Source organism: Haplochromis burtoni, unplaced genomic scaffold (genome assembly GCF_018398535.1).
Source record: "Haplochromis burtoni strain Fernald_Lab_line unplaced genomic scaffold, NCSU_Asbu1 Contig_376, whole genome shotgun sequence".
Classification (NCBI taxonomy): domain Eukaryota; kingdom Metazoa; phylum Chordata; class Actinopteri; order Cichliformes; family Cichlidae; genus Haplochromis; species Haplochromis burtoni.
In genome coordinates this window covers 533,412-554,815 of record NW_024582737.1, presented here as the reverse complement: position 1 = coordinate 554,815, position 21,404 = coordinate 533,412, and the positions used below count along the sequence as shown (strand labels likewise).

The 21,404-nt window shown below is 41.5% G+C and overlaps 1 protein-coding gene across 3 annotated transcripts in view; it reads left to right on the top strand.

Annotated features, from left to right (window-relative positions):
- Window positions 1-21,129, top strand: part of znf1035 (zinc finger protein 1035) — a 49,875-nt gene extending 28,746 nt beyond the window's left edge. For 2 of the 3 annotated variants that reach the window (XM_042229064.1, XM_042229065.1), the window contains exons 3-5: window positions 4,302-4,355; window positions 10,537-10,594; window positions 10,686-12,356. Coding sequence is in view for 1 of the 3 variants with exons in the window: in XM_014340551.2 (XP_014196037.1) it covers window positions 10,722-20,228 (9,507 nt within the window). In the remaining 2 variants the exon portion in view is untranslated. Of the gene's footprint in view, window positions 1-4,301; window positions 4,356-10,536; window positions 10,595-10,685 lie in introns of all 3 variants that reach the window. The other variant, XM_014340551.2, reaches the window with a different exon arrangement.
- Window positions 21,130-21,404: the final 275 nt, after the last annotated feature.

Below are 21,404 nucleotides of genomic sequence, written 5' to 3'. Positions count from 1 at the left end.
TCAGACTCAGCATAAACAGTTTATGAAAGACTCCGCACAGCTGGGGGGCACAGGTCTTGAGGACAAGGGGACTCACTCCGTGAACATGGGAGGGCGGGGCAGCAGCCTTCCACCTCATCAAAATGGCACGCCTAGCCAGGAGGGAACCAAAAGACAGCACCCTACGCTTTGCTCTGGAAATATACTTATCATCCTCTCCTGTTGTACCAAAGAAAGCAAGTTAGGGGCTTGAGAGCTAGTTTCAAGCCTTGTTCAAAGTGCAGAAAATCTCCTCCCAAAAATTTGCCAGGGCAGGTCCAAAACATGTGGGTTAGATTAGCATTATCAGACCTGCATCTGTTACAGCAAGGGTTAGGGCTGTTCGATATAACGATATATCGGATGACAATATAAAAACATCTATCGTTTCATTTTACGCTATCGTTTGTTTCATGGTGTCGCAAAATAAACTATTTACGGCAATATTTTTTCATCGTTTTGATGGTCACTGTAGTGGCTATATTCATTTCTTAAAGTTCTCTCTTTCTCTTATATTTAATATAACCACACTACGGATGGACAAGTGCCTGCTTTTATGCATTGTCGTTAGTAACAACGACGGTAAAACCATCGTGTGTCCGCTTGTTTATCTTCCACATAAACCTTTCACAATAAAGCTCAAGCTCCTGTTGAGACTTTTCAAAATAAACTGAATAGTATAAGCGGAAGTTGAGGAGTGCCAGATCCTCTTCAATCTTAGGTTTCTGTAGTTGCACCTTAGCTACTCGAGGTCGTTTACCCTTCCAAATATAAGAGGAGATTATAGAATCTAGAGTTGTAAAGAAAGACTTGGGATGACGACTGGTAAAGATTGGGGGGGAAAAAACCCCCCCACCAATTTTGAATCCTGGCAACGAGGGAAGTCTGAACAAAGCCACAGACTGAGCAGCAGGTGTATTCTTGCCTCAGCGTCCACCTTTTGTTGTAGTTGTTGAACAATCAGAGTAGGTACTAATGGGGCAAAAGGGGCTTTAGTTTAAGTAAGATGACACCTTAGTCTGGCACAGGTGATAGATTCCTGACAGATTAGAGCAGCAGCAAGCAAGCATTAAATATCCTTTCAAAAGGTCACTGAACAACATATTGATTTTAATTTTTTCTAGACAGAACTTGTTGACTAAAGTTGAAACACGTGGTGAGTCTGTTTGGACTTTTATAGAGGCCTGAAAGTACATAGCTGTAAAGGAGGTGTGCTTGATGAATGTAAAACAGTGCTTGCTTCACCCCAGTGTTCTTGCTTCCTTATTACTGAGAATCAAAATCATATTTGAAGCTAAAATCTAATTAAGTGCTGAGCCTCACAACAACAATACCAATTTTACACAGCATTTGGTCAGATGTGTAGCAGTGAGATAACAAATAGGACTAAGACTTTCCTCCCAAGGTCCCGTGGTACTTCGCACTTCCCACAGCACCACAAACGAACACTAAAACAGTCTGAATGTCTCCTTTTTAGAGGTAAAGTATGAAAAGAGGGGGTTTTTGGGGTTTTTTTGGATATTACAGACAATTCCTACAGACCAGTTATTTTCAGACATACACCAGTATCAAGCATTTGACCTTACAGAGACTAGTGCAGCCAGCAGAGAAGTCATTTAGCTGTTATCCAAGGAAGCATTTTACAATGAATCTCAGGATTTAAGCCTATGACCTTGGAGATACAAGTGTACTCACAGGCAAGAGCTGCAGTGTGAGTGTGGCATTTCTACAGAGTCAGGTGGGATCAGTTTACAGTTTAGCAGAGGACCTTTGGAGTAGCATGGAGCAAAGTCTGACATTAAGAGTACAGATTGAAACAGTTGGATGTCTGGGATTTTATGTGCAATTGAGTAAAGCAACCTCATCTCAGTGTCAGACTGATCCATGGGCTTCTTTTCAGCCTTTTAACGATTTTGCCTGCTCCTATACCAGAATTTTTTTCCCTTTGTCCCCTTTGGAACTGCTCCCTGTGTGCCTTCACAAGCAAAAGGCGTTTGTGTAATAGACAAGCAGAAGGAAAGAGGGTGCCATTTTGTAGCAAGTCTTGGCCACAAAATGGTTGCTACTTGTTAACCCTTTAAATGCCAACCGCATCTTGTACAGCAGACAAGAAGGTGTATTGGTTTTGGAGTTTTAAACTGACCCAGTAAGCACTATACCTTAGCAGTGGTAGACTAGAAAAGAAGTGCTAAATTATAATCAGCACAAAAGATGATCTTTACAAAGTCAAGTGATTTATGTTTGAAATGAGTAGGAAGGGTAGCATGATCCTTTTTTTCTTCAGGTGTTTCGTTAATGGGAACCTACATTTATTTTTGGCTTGTGTTACACACATGTTAAAACTGCGTGTGGTTGAGGTAGCTTGAAGCAATGAAGCAAAGCAGCAAACTTCATGAAGGCCAACTGAACGTGGTCTCCTGGACATGGAAACAATGTATCTTTACCAATACAATATTTTTGGAGTTTCATTTTGCAATCCAGATCTGTGCCACTTGAAAAGATTCTTTTGCTGCCCATGACTCACATCTCCGAGGCCTCAAGGTTTTACCATGATCTTTCTGACACATAGCTCTTCCTGAATAATAAACCAATAGTATAAACTAGTAAAATAAAACGCCAATTTAAAAATTACTTCTAAGGAAAAGCACAAAAATTAACAGGTGAAATAATATGTATTATTGACTTGACATTAAAATACTGCTTCCTTAAGTAGAAGTAAAGGGTAAAATCATGTAGCTGTAGGGTAAACTGGAACTGTACAAACCAGCACTATTGCCAGCTTGACAAGCATTGACTTGCATGGACTGTCACAGCTGGCTTGGTTTGCAAGAACATGCTGCTCTGTTAAAGCTTACAGTGCTTTGGTCTTGCAAAGTAGATAGAAGATACAGTGATGTAAATAAATCAAATTCTGTTATTATTTCACCTTTTGGGGGGGTTGGGAGGGTATTGAACCATAATTCCTATATTTAAAAAAACAAAGCAAAAACAGAAGCATGGCATGGGTCTAAAGCTGCTCATCTGATTTTGATCAGTGAATACTGTCCTGATAAGGTGATGGTTTCAATGGTTAGTGTCACATCTTACTAAATATGATGTTCTTATACTGAAAAATACAGTTCCGATTTGAGTGAAAACTATGAAAAAGTAAGCGGTTCATTGGGATGGGCCTACATTGTAATTGAAAAGTCTTTGCATTGTGGGGTAGGCAGAGCAGGTCAGCCACTATTCAGAAGGTCGGTGGTTCGATCCCAGGCTACCTCCTAGCTGCATGCCAAATATCCTTGGGCAAGATACTAATCCCATGTTTGTCTACTGGTGGTGGTCAGAGGGCCCGGTGGCGCCAGTGTCCGGCAGCTGTGGCTACAATGTAGCTTGCCGTCACCAGTGTGTGAATGTGTATCAATTGGTGAATGACTGAATGTAGTGTAAAGTGCTTTGGGGTCCTTAGGGACTAAGTAAAGCGCTATACAAATGCAGGCCATTTACCATTTTACAGTGTTTCTTGATTTTTTTCAGTCAGTTTCACCCTTCACTGATCACATCTGGTTTCATAACGTTTTATTACAAAATCCAAAAAGCTCAGTTAAAGGCTTAAAGAATGGAGGTCGTCTTAGTGGCTCTGTTGATCTTTTGCATATCGTCTTTGAATGAACATGAGCCGGTAACGGTGCAGATTTTTGTGTTTAAATAAAGCCGTTGGTTTTTAAAGATCCTGATTCTTATAAGCACAACATAATTTGTCAAGTGCCACACTCATAAGTAAAGACAGAAAGCAGCCATGTCCCCAGTGAGGAGCACTGAACCCTGGCAGTCACTGCTGTGACTGAGTGAGAGGGAAGTACTCACGCTGAGAGCAATGGCAAGATCACAGCTACTTATCCAACAAAAACTAAACTAAAAATGCAGTAACAATGTGTGGGAGGAAAAACTAAGTACACTCAAGTTTTCTATACCACTTCGTCAGTCTCTTAAATTGTTGTGAAGGAATTTTGGTCTGTTCTTCTTTGTTTCTTCAGTTCACTGAGGTTTGCAGGCATTTGTTTGTTCACTTGCTGTCTTAAGGTCTGGTCAAGGTCTGGACTTTAACTAGGCCAATGCAACACATGGATTGTTTTCTTTTTCAAACGTTGTGTTGTAGATTTGCTACTGTGTTTGGGATCATTCTTCTGTTGCATGATCTAATTTGCACACGGTGCCAAAGCTACTGTTAGTACTCAAAGTGATGATGATGACAATAATAATGACGTTAACATATTTTATTTATTTTTGTTCTTTTACAGAAAACTGAAAAAACATCTTGAAGATTTGGATGGCAGCAGACATTTTACCACCAGGTAAAGAAGAATTTTAGTGTTAAGCTTTTGAGTGTGTTCTTTCTTTTTGTTTTAAAATGGCACATCTATGTCTTGAGTTCAGGACTGGTGTATAGGTAAGTAAACAAAACCGAAGTACATCAGGTAACCTAAATTAGCTTAAGTGGAATACGTTCCACAAACTAGCCCAATAACAAAATCAAAAACCGTATGTGATATATTTTTTTTTTAATTTTAAGTATTTGCTTACAAGATAATCGTGTGCACCTCTGGATCTCTTCCAGCACAGATCCCCTATTGTTTGCTCAGTTGAAGGTCCATTCTGGCCACTTGCCCCTGCGTTATTAACAAACATCCAACATTTTCCCAAAGAAAAGAACTTCTTTTTTAAACTGACCTGAGTTTTGGATGTATCATCAAGACAGATGACAATAGATGGTTACTGGCTGTGACCCACCAGTTTACAATTGAAGACTCATCATATTCCAAGCTAATAAGCAGCACATGAGTTGAGGAGTCCAGCCAGTCATTTTTTATTTTTTTCAACATTCAGTGGGATGTGCACTGGGAAGTTGTCCACCATTCACACAGGGATAGGGACAGAACAAGATTTCCATAGACCAATCTACAAATAGCAGTAGCACTGAAAAGGGTCTGGATGTGTTTATCTGGAACAATAGTAGTCAAACGATTATTTAAAAAATGGATATTCACAAAGTCCCGTCGTTGGCCCTTGGCAATGCATGTTCGTCTTTCCAGGCCTACAGATTCTGCAGTTTCCTACTTCTAGAGTCCCATGGAGTGTGCATCCATACTCCTCCAACATGGGCTGAAGTAGTCAGTAGCCAGGCTACTTCTGGCTTGAAGTAGTCCATAGTCCAGTAATTTAGTCAGCTTTTTTTAGTTGTTACCAAGTACCCAGAGTTTAACCATTAAGGGGATTTTTACATTAAACATTTCAGACAAACACTTGGCAACATCTTTCTACAATTCATGAACTTCAGAACATTCCCATAGACCAGGGGTCGGCAACCTGCGGCTCTTTAGTCCTTATAGTGCGGCTCCGCGTGGTTTGGGAAAATAAATTTGAAGTATTTAGCTGAAGTGTATTTTATTTATGTTAGGTTTTTTTTATTATGTACTTCTAAATTGGAAGATTATTGTGACATTGAAATATAAAAATAAAATTATATTTTGTTATTTTTTCATCGCTCAAAATAAGCGTCACACTCGCGGAAGCCGGTGTACCCGCCGAAACGCCGTGCATTTATAGAGACTTTCAACCCCAGGTAGGCCAGTTATGGATCTTCGGATCCACATTATGTCAGCAGCTGTTCTCCTCCGTGAACTATGTTAAAAACAAACACCGCTCACGCCTCACAGATGACAGCTTACAGTCCTGCGTGAAGATGAAAGTGACTTCGTACAGCCCCGATTTGCAGACGCTGTGTGCAGAGGTTCAGGAGCAGAAGTCCCATTGTAAACATACCACGGCAGACCCGACGATGTTTGCATGAACATGCTTTTCAGCATCTCTTTATTGACCACTTTTCACACACGGTTGCTGTACGCACACAGCCGGCTGTAGCTTTTCAGCTCACAGCCCGACATATACCAACAACAGCAGAGAGAGCACAGACGTTAAACGGCGAGCCACGATTGCGGGTGCCGCTCAGGTGCGTCCGCCTCCCCTGCAGCGGTGCTGCAGACCACCCTGCCACACACATTAACCTGGTAAAATATATATTTAGGCAGAATTTTGCAAATATCTATTTTGCATTTTTCAGCAGCATAGTGCTTTTTTTCCTATTATTATTATTATATTATTATTATTATTATTATTATTTATTTATTTTTTTTTTAAAGTCAGGTCAAGGCTCCAAAAGCCCAAAGGTGATATAAGGGTGGCGGCTCACAACAGTTTTTGTTTGCTGGATCATTTTAGTTCAGCTGGGTGTCTTTCCTTTTGTTATATTTCTTTAAGAGTTCAAAATGTGTTAATTACATGAATAAAATGTAATTTTCTCTGTAGCACTTCATGGATTTCATAAGCAACACACTTTAGTTGTTCACACAAAGCATAAAGGTAAAAAACAATATATACAGTGTTATCTTCATTTTAGATGTCAAAAAGTATTTGCGGCTCCCAGTGTTTTCTTTTGCGTGGAAACCGGCTCCAAATGGCTCTTTGGGTCTTAAAGGTTGCTGACCCCTGCCATAGACAATGGTGAAGAGATAAGATAAGATATACCTTTTTTAGTCCCACAAGTGGGAAATTTCATGTTAAGGCTGCTGACCTATTGCACGCAATGGCGGCGGAATCTTACCCTCCGACCATACACACATTACACAAAAACATCACATGAGGAAGACAGGTCAGAGAGGTATAACAATGGAAAATGCACCACATGAGGAAAGATAAGGAGAAAAAAATAACTCCCCCCAGACTGAGCTCCAATAGGGAGATCAGTTTGAGAACAGAAAAAAAACACCTCTACACATAGCACATGAAAAAACTCTTAATACACCAAAGAAACACATGACAAGCAATAGGGGTGGGTAAAGGGTGAGAGACGGCCAATGTAGACAGTACATCTGGGCCTGCAGCCTATGTGCTGGTCCTTGATCCACCGTCTGCATCGGAAGGGAATAAGCGTCGAAGGTGTTTGGAGGGGGAGGGGGGATGAGTGTACATCTGCATGTGTATAAATGTCTGTGTGTGTGTGTGTGTCCAGAGTTCAGCTGAGACAGTGTCCTTCGCCCTGTCAGGCTAAGTAAACAGTCTTCCAGCCAACCCAGGTGGCCTTGAATAGAATGGGAAGAACAGTCTAAACACAGTCGTTATCAGGGTGTTTTTGTTCAGCTTCAGCCTTGAGACCGCAGCTGGCGCCGAAGGGGTATCTGCATGAAGTGATGGTGGTTTTTACTTTAGTGCGAACAACTCATATGATTTTTCAAAGCTCTTCTAACAGTCTGACACTGGTCTCTCAATCTCCCGTTGGAGAGCCGCGAGCTTCTCCAAGATCTTATCCGTGCTGCACTCAATGAGCCCATTTTGAGAAACTCACACGTCGTCCCATCGTTTCAATCCCAGCGGGCAGCCTTGTGGGGGTTTAAACAGCTGGTTCCGCTTTCTTAATTCTTCGATAAGTCAGGGCCAAGCCAGCTCTGATCAGCAAGAACCCTGTTATCATGGTTCCTAATAGGTCGATATCTTCTGCACTCAAGCTCACCCGAGCCCAGACTTCTCGTTAAGAAAAGGGTGTCAATTGCATTCAGGGACCAGTTGATCAAATCCATAATTCCTTTTAGGTTTTAGAGAACAGACTGTGAGAGTGTTCCAGGGAAAAGTAATACAAAAAACACGAGACTAGACAAGGACATGAGGCTAAGCAGGGAGGAGAGGCCTTCGTCACCATCTGGCCTTCGTCAAGAGCAGAAAAAAAGTTCCTTCTTCAACTAAACGTTTGGTACAAATGTCTGGAATGTGATTGGACATATGATAGAGCCTGACAGGTGTTATACTGTACGTATGAGTGCTTTAAATTGCACAAGTTTAAAGCATGTTTTTATTGTTTGTTTTTGTGTTTTTAAACAAAACAAAACAATGTTTAAAAACATTTGTTTTCTTGGATATCCCTTCTCCATGCATCTAACTTATCCGCTGCTGAGTCTGAGGACGAAAGCGTCAATAAGTTATAATGCATAGAGAGAAAGCTTTTCCCTTTTATATTCCCAATGCATACCACCTCTATTTTTGTTAACGGTGGAAGCTGATGTTAGTTGGGCAGTCATGTAATACCATCTGAGACTGGGGAGTTGGAGTCGTCCTATTTCATAGGTCAAGTAAATTAGCTTTAGACAGAGCCTTGCCCTCCTATTACTTCAAATAAATTGATTAAATAGTTTGTTTAAACTGTCAGAGAATAGAGTTGGCAGCAGAGGTGTTTGGAAATAATATAAAAAAACGTTGTCATTTTTTAGTATATCTATCAGACCTATCATAGATATAGGCAGATTTGACCATCGATTTAGTGCTTCTGTGACTTCTTTTACAAGGTGGTCATAATTTATTGAGGTCAGTACCTTGGGATCCCACAGGCAAATGAAACCACGAAGAGGCCGCTAGCAAAGCTGCAACCACGAAGTACCTGCAGAGGGTCAGGCAAGTCCTGAGGAGTAAGCTGAATGGTAAGAACAGATCCGGGCTAATGCCTACACCCTGCCTGTGATCAGTTACATTGCTGGAATAATAAGATGGCCAAAGGAGGAAATAGAAGCCACTGACATCAAGCTGGAGGGTTTCACACAAAGTCCAGCACCCTGAGGCTGTATGCTAAGCGTAAGGAAGGAGGCCGGGGACTGGTGAGTGTCAGTACCACAGTCCAGTGTTAGACAACAAACACCCACGAATACATCAGGAAGATGCCCCCAACCCACCGCATGCTCAATGAATATCTCAGGGAAAACCAAGAAAGAAGACTAAGAGGAGGAACCATCGTGGAAGGATAGGCCCCTGCACGGTATGTGCTACCAGCAGATAGAGGAAGTGGCTGACATCCAGAAGTCCTACCAGTGGGTGGACAAAGCTGGACTGAAAGATTATGTGAATTACCCTCAGAAGATCTACTAGATGATGTGAATGCAGCACTATGGACAGTACCTACGGTACCAAAGTACGGTATCATTACCGAGACTAACCAGCTAACACTACGGCAGCAGTGATCAGTGAGATGCTTGGCTACAAGTTGAAAAGCCACACGAGCAGTACCCTAGGAGACTAGAGGCCAAAGTCAAGGTAGCACGAAAGGAGGTTGGCTAACTATCGGGGCTGCAGAAAGGTGCAATGAAGAATGTGGTACATCAGAGAGATAGAAGGCAGGAGAATAAACCAGCTGTTCCCCAGAGCCAGACAAGATGAATTGGAGGAGATTGATGTGAAATTGATTAGAGAGAAGTATATAGAACTGTGAGAAGTGGTGAAATTGTGGACAGTGGAACACAAACCTGAAACAGAAACTGTAAAAGTTGGACCTTTTGCTTGCAGTAAAGCATCAGTTATAATTTGAAGGCAGATGTTCTCTGTTCCTGGTTTGCATCCCAATTCTTCAGTTTTGGCTACTGCTCAGCAAGTCATTGGCACCGCAGGCCATGCCACATACCCCGATTGGCCGACTGAGGCCAGGGAGCCACCTGGCCAAACCTAAGCCCACCCCGCGTGACTGAGAGAGGGAATCGGCCTGGACCGTCGGCACCCCCAGCCACAGGTGCAGCAACAGGGCAATGACAGCTCGGGCAGCCGCCCACTTCTCCAGCAGCAACGGCGAAGCTGGAATCAAATTAGTAGGTCGATGATCTGTGCCTGCTACTGTGCCAAACATATTGTTTGGAGTTCTGTGCAAAGAGTGGAGTTTTATTTCTTATTAAACCAAAGACTTTTTTCTTTAAAATGCCGTATGGGTCTCATAGTTGCTCAGATCTAGCTGCTCTACCATAAAAGTCTGTAAGGCAGGGTGTGGGCAACTCCAGGCCTCGAGGGCCAGTGTCCTGCAGGTTTTAGATGATCCAACACAGCTGATTCAAATGGCTAAATGACCTCCTCAACATGTCCTGAAGTTCTCCAGAGGCTTGGTAACAAACTAATTATGTGATTCAGGGGTGTTGACCCAGGGTGATATCTAAAACCTGCAGGACACTGGCCCTCAAGGCCTGGAGTATGCCACCTCTGCTGTAAGTGGTGCCTATTTGGTCATCTATTATGACACCTGAAGCTCCATTACAATACTGGGATTTGGGCACCCCCCTGACCAAGAATCTACTTACTTAGATATTAGGTATGGCCAGAAAGCCTACTGAAGAGGTTCTCAACTTGGTGGCTTCCATGGTGTTAGTTTCATTAGCCTTGTAAATGCGGACTCATCAAGTTGTAGACACAGGCCTTTCTCAGATATTATTTGGAGTGCCATAGCAGATGTGAATACTTCCAAAATAAGAGATTGTAGTTGCAGAGAAAACGGTTATAAAATATTTTTTCATATAATTTTTGACTGTAGAGTGGTGGCAATACCAATTTGATCATTAAAAGTTTAATTTATACTAACAACAGCAGTGTGAAAGAGGTGTGATGTGTTTTTTTCTGATGTTTTCTGTAGCTTGTAAAATGTTCAGAGCAATAAAAATATTCATTTTAATTTTTACACAGGTTTCCAATCAGATGTAATTCACATTTCTCTGGACAGTCCATAGATGTTTAAAATAAGGTGAGATTTTTATTTTTATTTTTTAATTTTTCTGTGGATGGTTTTGGTTTTAATTTGTATTTATTCATTCTTTGTTTATCTGTGTTTTCAGGCTACAGTAAGCCTTAGTTACTACTCCGTATTGAGGATGGCGCATGGGTGGGATTCATATTTCCATAATCCCCCACCTCTACCATCAGATCCAGGGACTTTGAGAAGGACATCTGAGTCAGATGGGTGCCTTTCCCATCATATTGAGGACTTCACTGGACATCATGGCTTTGCCAGCGCTGGTGCTTCACATGAAGCCCCTGTCTTTAACTCGGACTTTAACACAAACTATTGCTCAGACCCCAGTGTTGTGAATTCCAGGTCAGATTATGTTTATCAAAGGTACTGTGGTGAAACACAATGGCAAGCTGATGGAGAACAAATGGGAAAGGATTACTTGCAACGATGTGAAAATGGTAATATCCCGGATTTTGCAGCAGACGGATTGCAAACATCTGACTCTTTTCCATCATCTTTTGGAACAGACTTTCAAGGACTTAAGGAAGATTATGAAATGCCAAGTACATCATTTCTTGAGAACTACTCAGATGTCAGTAGCTGCTCTGATGCAGACGCTGGTGAAACAAGACCACCTTGTAAATTCATGGCAAGTAAGTCCTATTCAAATCCTAAAACTGATGGTTCCGAAAAACAAGGCTCATCATCATGGTTTTTTACTCATACGGATAATATGACTTTTCCGACTGAGAGTTTGTGTTCAGATATGTCGGAGACTGATGTACTTTTATCGTCAAATTTGAAGGCACGACAAAACATAGTTCAGTCTCCAGAGGACAGTTTGGAAAAATTAGAGAAAACAGTTACATCATACACAGGACATCATCAGTCCTCTACTACCTCCTACATGAAGACAACTACCAAGAGCAAAACTGAGCTTGAAATAAGTGAATACGGTGGTTTCCAAGATGAAAAACAAAGGAAAGATGTGGAGGGAGATCTTGCACATACTCATTCAGACCTCTTGATAAGTGGTCATGAAAACTTTGGTCATGGAATAGATGAGTATCCAGATGACAGTGAGGAAAAGCAAATTACTTCAGCTTCTCCAAATATCATAAGTACGTTAAAATATGATCAAGTTCCCATAAATGAAAATGGCTCACAAAAGGACATGAAAGAACTGTTGAACCAAGAAAAGGCAGGACTTAATCATCCAAACTCAGCAGATGGTCAAAATGGAAATATGGGTCAAGATGTGCAAAACAATGATGAGGTCTTTGAAGGGGAAACGAGAGAATCAGATTTACTTGAAAACAAGATTTCAGATGAACATAAATCCCAAATTCCCAAATCCAACAGAGGTCAACTTGAAAATAAGGATTCTGACTGCCAGAAGAAAGAAATTCAGACAGATGCCATTAAATCCTCCAAGGCATCCAATTCTAATGCTTCTACACAACAACTGTGGAAATGCACAAGGACCAGTCATGATGTTAAATCTAACTTATTATCTACACAAAAGTCTGATGAAAGTGTGGCTGGTGAAGTTTTTAGAAACCTTGATGAGCACAGTGAAGATCTGTTGAGCGATGTCAGTATTTCAGGGCTTTCAGAACCAAGTTTGATGCTTAAAAGCTGCAGCAACAACATACATCTCAATGTAGATGAAGTACAAGCAATTGCAGGAGAAAAGTCAAACGTTGAGATTTCTCCTGATCCAGAATGTAGTGGCCGAACTGACACTAAAGACTATTTATGTATGGACACTAAAGATGAGAACAAGCAAGGTGCAGGCGTTCATGTAGGATCCTGTTTAAAGTTGAACAGCTTGAGCCAAAGTGCAAATGCCCATGTAGACACAGAACTTTCAAGTGCAGCAGAGGAGACAAATATGACTTTTTCTTCAGATTCAAATTGCAGTCATCTCTCTGCCAGTAATGAAGGTCTTTCTACAAATACTAATGACTTGAACAAAGACAGTGTTGCCACTCATCCAGATTCCTCCTTGCAACTGCAGACGCCTGGTACGGATACACATCCCTCTCTAGAAATGGAAGACACAAGTCAATCGGAAAAGAAAAACCCAACCTCTCTTCCAGATCAAGATCATAGTGATCTCAATATCACCAGATACAGTCTTTCTATTGACATCACTGACAAGGACAGGCAAGGTGTTGATCATCATTCAGAATCCTATTTGGAGCCAGAGAGCTTAAACACAGATACACATTCTTGTCAAGAAAGGACATTTAAAACTTCGCTAGAAACAACCTCGGTCTCCTCTCCAGATCAAGATTGTAGTGGATCCAGTGTCACTGTTGATACTAGCAACAAGAATCTCAGCCATTCAGAATCTCCTTTTAAACAAAAGAGCTTAAACACAGATGTGCAAACCTCTGTAGAAATGGAATTCAAAAGTCAATCTGAGAAGAAAAACCCTGCCTCCCCTCTAGATCAAGACTGTAGCAGCCCTAGTGCAACCTGTAAAAGTCCCTTTGTTGATGTTGTTGACAAGAACAAGGGAAGCGTTGCTGTTAATCCAGAATCCTCCCTTCAGTTAGAGTACTTAAACACAGACACACCTCCTCCTCTAGAAGGAAGCAACGAAAGTCCAACCTCCCCTCCAGATGTAGATTGTAATTGTCCCAACATCACTAGTGACAGTCTTTCTGTTAATAATACTGACAAGAACAAGCAAAGTGTTCCTAGTATTTCACAATCCTGTTTAAGCACAGACACGTGTCCCTCTAAAAAAATGGAAATCAAAACCTCTTCTCCAGATCAAAATTGTGGCAACACCACTGTAACTGGTGACGGTATTTCCATTGACACTAGTGACGAGAACAAGCAAAGTGTTGCTGCTAATCCAGACTCTTCCCCACTGAAAGAAAGCTCCAACACAGACACACATGGCTGTGTAGAAAATGAATGTATAAGTCCCGCTGATAAGGCAAGAGCAACCTCTTCCACAGATTATGAATCTAATAGCCATGTGGTGACAAGTGACTGCAACAAGCAAAGTCCTAATAGTTTAGAATCCTGCTTGCAATCAAAACCCTCAAGCTCCAACACAAATTTTTCAGACTGGGCAAGTTCAGAAGTGAACGCAAAGACAACCTGTTCTCTTGATCAGCAGCAATCACTACGTGAAAGTCCAGTTGGCCAAGAACCTCTGGGTCTTGGGGAGGATTGGTCTGAAAATGCTAGAGACTCATTTGAAGACATGGACATCTCTACAGAGGAACAGCCAGACATGCTGTATGGTGAACCTCTGTCCAGAGATGACTCCTCATGTGACACTAATGAATCACAGTATAAAGAAGCATTTGTTACTGAAACTGATGGGAAGAACATGGACCATTCAGGAGGACAAGCTCCGCAACTAAAATCTGCAGCTGAAATGAGGAAAATGCTGCAACCTGTTGTAATATTGAAGAGTTTGGAGTCAGAAAATGGAACAAGTGACTCGTATTACTGTGCAGATTGCAAACACACAACTTATAGCACAGATCAATCAATTGAACACTACCATTGTTGCCATTCAGTGAACAATTTTGACTTTTGCAAAAGTTGCAGTCTCTATTTGGTGAAAAATGAACAAGCTGGAAAACATTTGTGTGGTGACGTTAAAGACGGGTCTCAGCGTCCTTCAGATCCTAGCCCACAGAAAAAGGGAAATCGCCAAGGCAACCATAGGTGCAATAGGTGCAGACTGACATTTTCAAAAGTAATGCATTATATCAAGCACATGCGGACTCACACTGGGAAAACACCATTTAGGTGTAATGACTGTGGCTCTTATTTTGCACAAGGCGGGAGCCTGAAAAGACACAAGCGTGTACCTGGTAGATGCAAGCAGTCCAACCTCCCAGCTAAAAATCCTGATGTGGCTGTGAGACAAACTGACACACCAAAACAAAAGGATGGGGTGCAAAGTAACATAGATATGCCAAAATGTTTTGTTAAGCTTTTCGACATCTCCCAGACAAATCTGTGTGGATTATGTGGTAAAACCTTCCCTACTGCAGAAAAGGTTAAAAAGCATCTCTATAAAGTACACCATGGAAAGGGTACAGTAGTGTCGTTAAACCAGAGTCCCACAGCAGTCAGTGAGAGTGATGAAAAGCAGGAGAAAACTCAAGAAGTGGAGAATGACATAATAGGAAAATATAAATGTCCTCTATGCCCACGGCTTTTTAAGTACTCTTACAATCGAGCGCGACATTTGCGTGACTGTGTTCGAGATGCGATATATGGTGGCAAGGAAAAAATTGCTGGTAAATATCGATGTCCTTTGTGCCACACTATGTTCACTATGACATCCAATCGATATAGGCATATTAAAACAAGCTGCCTCAGAGAATTTCTTAATCAACTAGCAAAAGAGAAAGCAAAAGAAAGGACAACGGTTGAGAAAGAAACAGTGGAAAGAAAGCAAAAAACACAAACGGTTGAAAAAGAGCAGAAAATGCAAACGAGGGAAAAGGAGAAGAGAAAACAACCACCATCAGCTTTGACAACCTCCACGTCTGTGCCACGATACAAATGCAACCTCTGTCCTGCAGTTTTTTGTTACGCTTCTGGAAAGTACAGACATATGAAGAAACACGAGTTGTTTAAACTCACTGGGAAAATTATCAGGTACCGGAATTCCATTTTCTCCACCAAGAGTAATCCTGAAACTTTAAATGGTACACAGAATGAAGATGGAAAGGAAAACTTGAACTCAGCTGAAGCAAAGAGCAATCTCAGTTGTCGCTTCTGTGGTAAATATTTCAGCTCTTCACAGTCACTGAAGAAGCATGAACGCAATCACCGTGGTGAGAGACCATACCGCTGTCTGGAATGTGGAAAGGGATTCAAGAAGCGATCCCATCTGATTGCTCACAAAATTATTCACCAGAGGAGGATACAGTGCACTGTCTGCAAAAAGATTCTACCGACTATTGGAGAACTGATCCAGCACAGAAGTTCACATCTAAGGAGGGGAACGCTTCAATGTCCAGACTGTACTATGCAGTTTCAGCATCCCGCACATCTCCTCAGACATCTAAAAACCCACAAAAATAGAGAAAACAGGGCACTTAGACTTGAAGAGGGAACAGAATCAAATCCTCAGCAAACCTTGGAATCTGTGGAAGAAGAGGATGAACCAAAGCAAATGCAGTGTTCCTTATGTAAAGAAGTATTTGATGATGCCCAAGTTCTAAGAAAACATTGTCTCACCCATATATCAGGGTCTTCTTCAAACCAGTGTCCATTTTGCAAACTAAATTTTAACAATCGCCGCTATTTATTGCGCCATATGATCAAACACACTGGGGACAAACCCTTCTCTTGCGCCAATTGTGGAAAACAGTTTTACCGTAACATATGCCTTAAAATTCACAGTCAGAAGTGTTCCCCTCCTGAAACCCGAACTCTCGAGTCTGAAACAAAGACAAAAACACTATATCCGTGTCCCTATTGTCCACGGAAATTTTCTAAGAAAGACCGTTGGAAAAATCATCAGCATGCCCACAAGATAAATTCTGTGCATCCATGCTCAAGATGTGGGCAGTACTATGGACCTAATAAAATGAAACAACATCAGAGGAACTGTGAAGAGACAACAGAGCTGAGCACTGGCTTATCTCATGACACCAACTATAATAAAAGCAGTCTACCAACAAACCAGGATACTCCTAAAATGTCTACACAGCCCAATGCAACCACTCTGCTTCAGTTTAAATGCCCCTACTGTACCCGGAGGTTCAGGTTCAGGTCATTATTCTTGAGACATCTGGTCTCACATACTGGTGAGCAACCATATGCCTGTATGCACTGTGGTCAGAGATACAGATCAAAGACATTATGTTTGCAGCATGAAGCTTTCTGTGACGGTGTTAACAAAGATGCGCTATCAAAACTCAAAAGCACTGCTGCAACAAAACCTCCCAACATTCCTTCTGCCATAGAGGTAGAACCAAAGCCCAATGCACATGGTGAAACGGAGTACAAGTGCAAATTCTGCACCAAGACTTTCATGAAACCAAGGTACCTGAGACGTCACATTCTGACACACAATGAAGTAAAACCATATCGCTGTAAGGCCTGTGATAGCTGCTTTTCAAGGTACGATCATCTGAAAGTACATCAGACTCGCTGCAAAGGTAAAAAAACAAGGTTGGAGGTCCGTATTCCCAAAATCAGTTTAGAAGATGTTGGCAAAGGTTGGCAAAATAAGTTTGGCATTGAGAGTGCTAAAGAGCAGGAGATGTTTGAGTGTAAGGTCTGTTCTAGAAGCTACACAACTCAGTCTAAACTTTCCCGACATTTCACCATGTTCCATGCCACAAAGTTATTCAAGTGCACACGCTGCGGCTCCTCATTCGCTCATGAAAAATCTCTGAAAAAGCACAAAAAGATGAGAAGGTGCAGAAAGGTCTTGAGGGAAACAGCAGCTGCTTTACTGCAGGGAACCTGTCCTCCAGCAGAAAACATGCCAGGATCTCTTGATGGGATCAGAAGCCAAATGCTGAAGAGGATCCAGCCTTGCTTTAACAAGAAGTACAAGTATGTTTGTAGCTATTGCCCCCGTGTTTTTGGAAACAGCTGGCAGTTAGGTGTTCACAACCGCCTGCACACAGGAGAGAAGCCATATTCATGTGATTATTGTGGTGAGAGATTTATAAGGAAGGATTATGTCCAGCGTCATTTTCCAAAGTGCCCCAAGAAACACCAGACAAGTACAGTTCTCTGTGACCTATGTGGTGGCTTTTTCCCTGCAAGCAAGCTTGAAAATCACAAGAAAGGTTGTGGTTTAACAACAAGCTCATCACCAGTTTTCCAAAGCCAGCAGTCAGCCACTCATGACCCACCAAAAGGCTTTTCTTGTGCATACTGCAGCTCCCGATTTCTGCTTTTTTCACAGCTCCAAGAGCATTTTTTGAGCACGCACAAGCTGGAAACAATGACTCATCCAGTGTCAACTGCCCCCCTACAGCAGCTTCTGTCAGGCATCAAAGAAGAGCCTGTGGATGAGAGTTGTGATGAAAGACTTAGTGACAATTTAACACAAAGTCTTAATACCGCTATTAATATGGAGCCCTCCAAGCAGTTTTTTTGCCAACAATGTAATATGTTCTTTGCAAACAAAGCGGGACTAACCGGTCATCTCCGTACACATGCAGTGGGCCATCCTTTTAACTGCAAGTCCTGCAATAAGGGCTTCTGGAATAAAAGTCTCCTCCGAAACCACTACAGGAAGTGTAGAAATGGACGTATTCCAAACCAGCAGTTGGAGACACCTTTAAAAGCAAATTTTGATTTTGCTCTTAATCACTCTGCTCTTGCGTTTGGAGGCGGCTCTACAATGACTAGCACTGGGCTTTTCCGCAACGATGATTTAATGGACGAATCAACAAAAAATTCAGAAGGAAATGAGGTGCAAAGCGGCTCAAGTAAAGAGAAGAAAGCCGTGCAGTATCAATGTTCAGAATGTGAAATGAGCTTCACAGATGGCTTAGTGCTCATCAGTCACCTTGAAGACCATGGAAGACAGGAACAAGAGAAAAAGCGCAATACATGTCCTAAGTGTGGGCGGGTGTGCACTAGTCAAGGAAATCTGGAAAAACACATGAGGATGCACACAGGCGATCAGAAATTCCCTTGCTTCGACTGCTCCAAGCTGTTCTATACCAGGTCTGATCTTGAAGCCCACAGAACGTGTCACGATCTAAGCAGGCCATATGCTTGCAAACTGTGTAATCAGCGGTTTTGGACAAGACCATCTTTATGCAGCCATTATAGGGAGGATCATGAAGATGATGTATTTAGTTGTCGATTCTGCAGCAAATCGTATGCAGTAAAAAAATCACTAGCAAGACACTACAGAAACTGGCATCCAAAACAGTATAAGGATATCAAGGCTGCTGTGAGGGAAAAGAGCAGCAGCGAACAGCACTCAAGCAGCCAAGTGAGCACAGCTGGTGACAGCGAGGAGGATGAAAATAACGGCAGCGAAGACAGTGACTCAGACTCCGCACCATACTTCCCGTGCCACGTGTGCGGAAAGACCTTCCCAACGTCAGAAAGCCTTGAGGATCACCAGCTCTGTCACCTGGGTGAAAAGCCGCATGAATGTGAACAATGCGGTAAATGCTTTTTCCAGGCATCTCAGCTGCAGCAGCATCATCGAATGCACAAGTCTGAATTTCAGTGTCAAACATGTGGCAGAGGGTTCATGTCTCTCTTTGCTCTGCGTAACCACAAGCACAGTCATGGTAAAAGTCGCTCACATCGTTGTTCCAAGTGTCACCTATTTTTCAATGGACCTTTGCAGCTAGCAGAGCATATGTCGACCCACCGTGAAGAGAATTTTCCATGTGATATTTGCAATCGTGTGTTTCTGTCCAAGAGTAGCAGAGCTGAACACTGGAAAACCCATTCCACATCAAGTGACCATCCTTCACCTTCAGTGTCAAGGGGAGAACGTGAACAACCTGCCTCACGCTCTGAAAGCTCATTTGTATTCACCTCAGAGCTTAAATACCGCTGTGGTGTTTGTAGCGAGCGCTTCAGAGATCCAGAGGAGCTCTCAGAGCATGGCTGCATGGAAGCTAAAGAGCGACCATACTCTTGCACCGAATGCAATAAACATTTTCTTCATGCATCTCACCTGAAAAAGCACAGGAATACCCATCAACAGTTACAGTCCAATCGTATATATTCTTGTAATCAATGCAACAGTAGCTTTGCTTCCTCTCAGCTCTTCTTGACCCATCTTAAGAGCCATATTGGCACTGTAGCAGAAATTAAACAAGAACTTGATGATGAAGATGGTGAACCATCACATGTTTTTAAGTGTCCAGTTTGCAGCCAGTGTTTTCCATGTGCCATGGATCTGTTTCATCATTTCCCAACGCATCCTGATGGTACAATTGAAAAAATTAAATTTGCCTCTGGAAGCAAGCTTAAGGAACACGAGCAGTATAAGCTGACCTCAGCTGCTGAATATGAATGCACAGAGTGTGAGCAGGGCTTTTTGGGAGAAGCTGCTTTCCGCCAGCATAAGTGTTCCGGGCAACAGCAGGCAACAAAAACAGAATGCTCAAATCCATCCTCTAAAAAATCCAGCCCATCATATTTTCAAGCAGCAGGAGAGGACGAGGATGAGGAAGAGGTAGATGTTACAGGAGACGACCTGTACAACTGCCTTGTCTGCTCAATGCGGTTCACCTCTAAAAATGTCCTTTTGGAGCATCAAAATAAAGAACATCCAAATGAGAAGCCATTCACGTGTGAGCTTTGTGGAAAAACATTTGCCAGGAAGCGATACCTGAAAGAGCACGAGCGCAGGCATCGTCAGAAAGCCCAAAACGAAACTCAGGCTGAGAATAAGTTCAAATGTTCCCAGTGCGAATGCAAATTCACTACAGCCCAAGAGCTGTCTCTGCATATGAGAAAGCATGCTGAAAAAGACGTTGGAGAGTACCGATGTGACATGTGCTACAAGTCATTTAGCCAGTGGTCTCTTCTTAAACAGCACCAAGAAAGTCATGTTGGTGAGGTTGTGTATGAATGCACAGAATGTGACAAAGCCTTTGCTTTTCCTCACCTGCTGGAGGAACATCAACAAACTCATGCGGGGTCCACTGAGTAATGGTTCCTAAATACCACATACTTTAGTTACAGGTATTCAAGGGAAGTTAAGGTGTCTTCAAACCCTCTTCATGCCTTACATCTAACAGTAAATCTCCACTTGTAATTGATAATTAGAATTACTCCTTATTTGTTTCCTCTTGTGCGTAATTGGAAAGCACTTGGAGAGATATGAGACTGAGATTTTCTGTGATGGATCTTCTCCTGGGTTTTTATTCCCTTTGTATATACTTTTAGTTCTGATGTTGGGATTTGTATACAATAAATAAGTAACATAGTTTTTTGACAGTATTTGTAAAATTGTCAAAAGAAGTTTAATATTCTGTTTAAACAGAAAAGGCATGACAGAATAATGTCTTGGATTAAGACTTAGATTTCTGATCATATATTTTTGTTTGTTTGTTCGGCATATATTTTGAAATAGTTTTAAACAGTTTTTTGTTTTGTTTTTTGTCGGTATGTAAAGTAGACTTTACACTGGTCATTTTAATCCATTGATATTTTGTATGGTATGACCGTTCATGTAAAAAGTATATATATCTATATATATAATTTGTAAGTTTTAGTTTCTTTTCCTTTGATTGTCAAAGGGTGCTTTTTGATAAAGAAAAATACCTTGTACACTCAAAAGATATTCTGATTGAATTTTCTTTCCACAAACTGATGTTACTTTTGAGAAATTTGAGTTCACGCATTAAGTAAAGTCAGTGAGGAAAGCTATCTGTGTCTTTGTGTATTTCTTTGCTCTGGGGAAAAACTAACAGAATAGAAGCTGTGAAATTTTTTAGCTTGTCAGGAAAATGATTAATTTAACAGGAACAGCTGATTGGAGGAATTCACCAACCAAAATTAAAATGATAGTTTTTCCAAAATTCGTACATGTTCTTACTTTTTTTTTTTTTCTTTTTGATGAAGACCATTATCAATTTGAGAACTCAAGATGATGACCGTTTTCACACAGTCGATAAAGAAATACATGGGGGGGGGCTGTTTTTTCAGATAAAATAAAATGGACTTTTTCTGGTGTCAAATACATGTTCAACCATGCTGAAGTCAGCTTTAGAAGACTTAAATAGTTAAACTTTATTAAAGTAATTTGCTAACTGATTTTTTTTGGTTGTAGTAGAAGTAGTAATACCTTTATTCTTCAATCACATCAGGATGGACCCTGTTACAT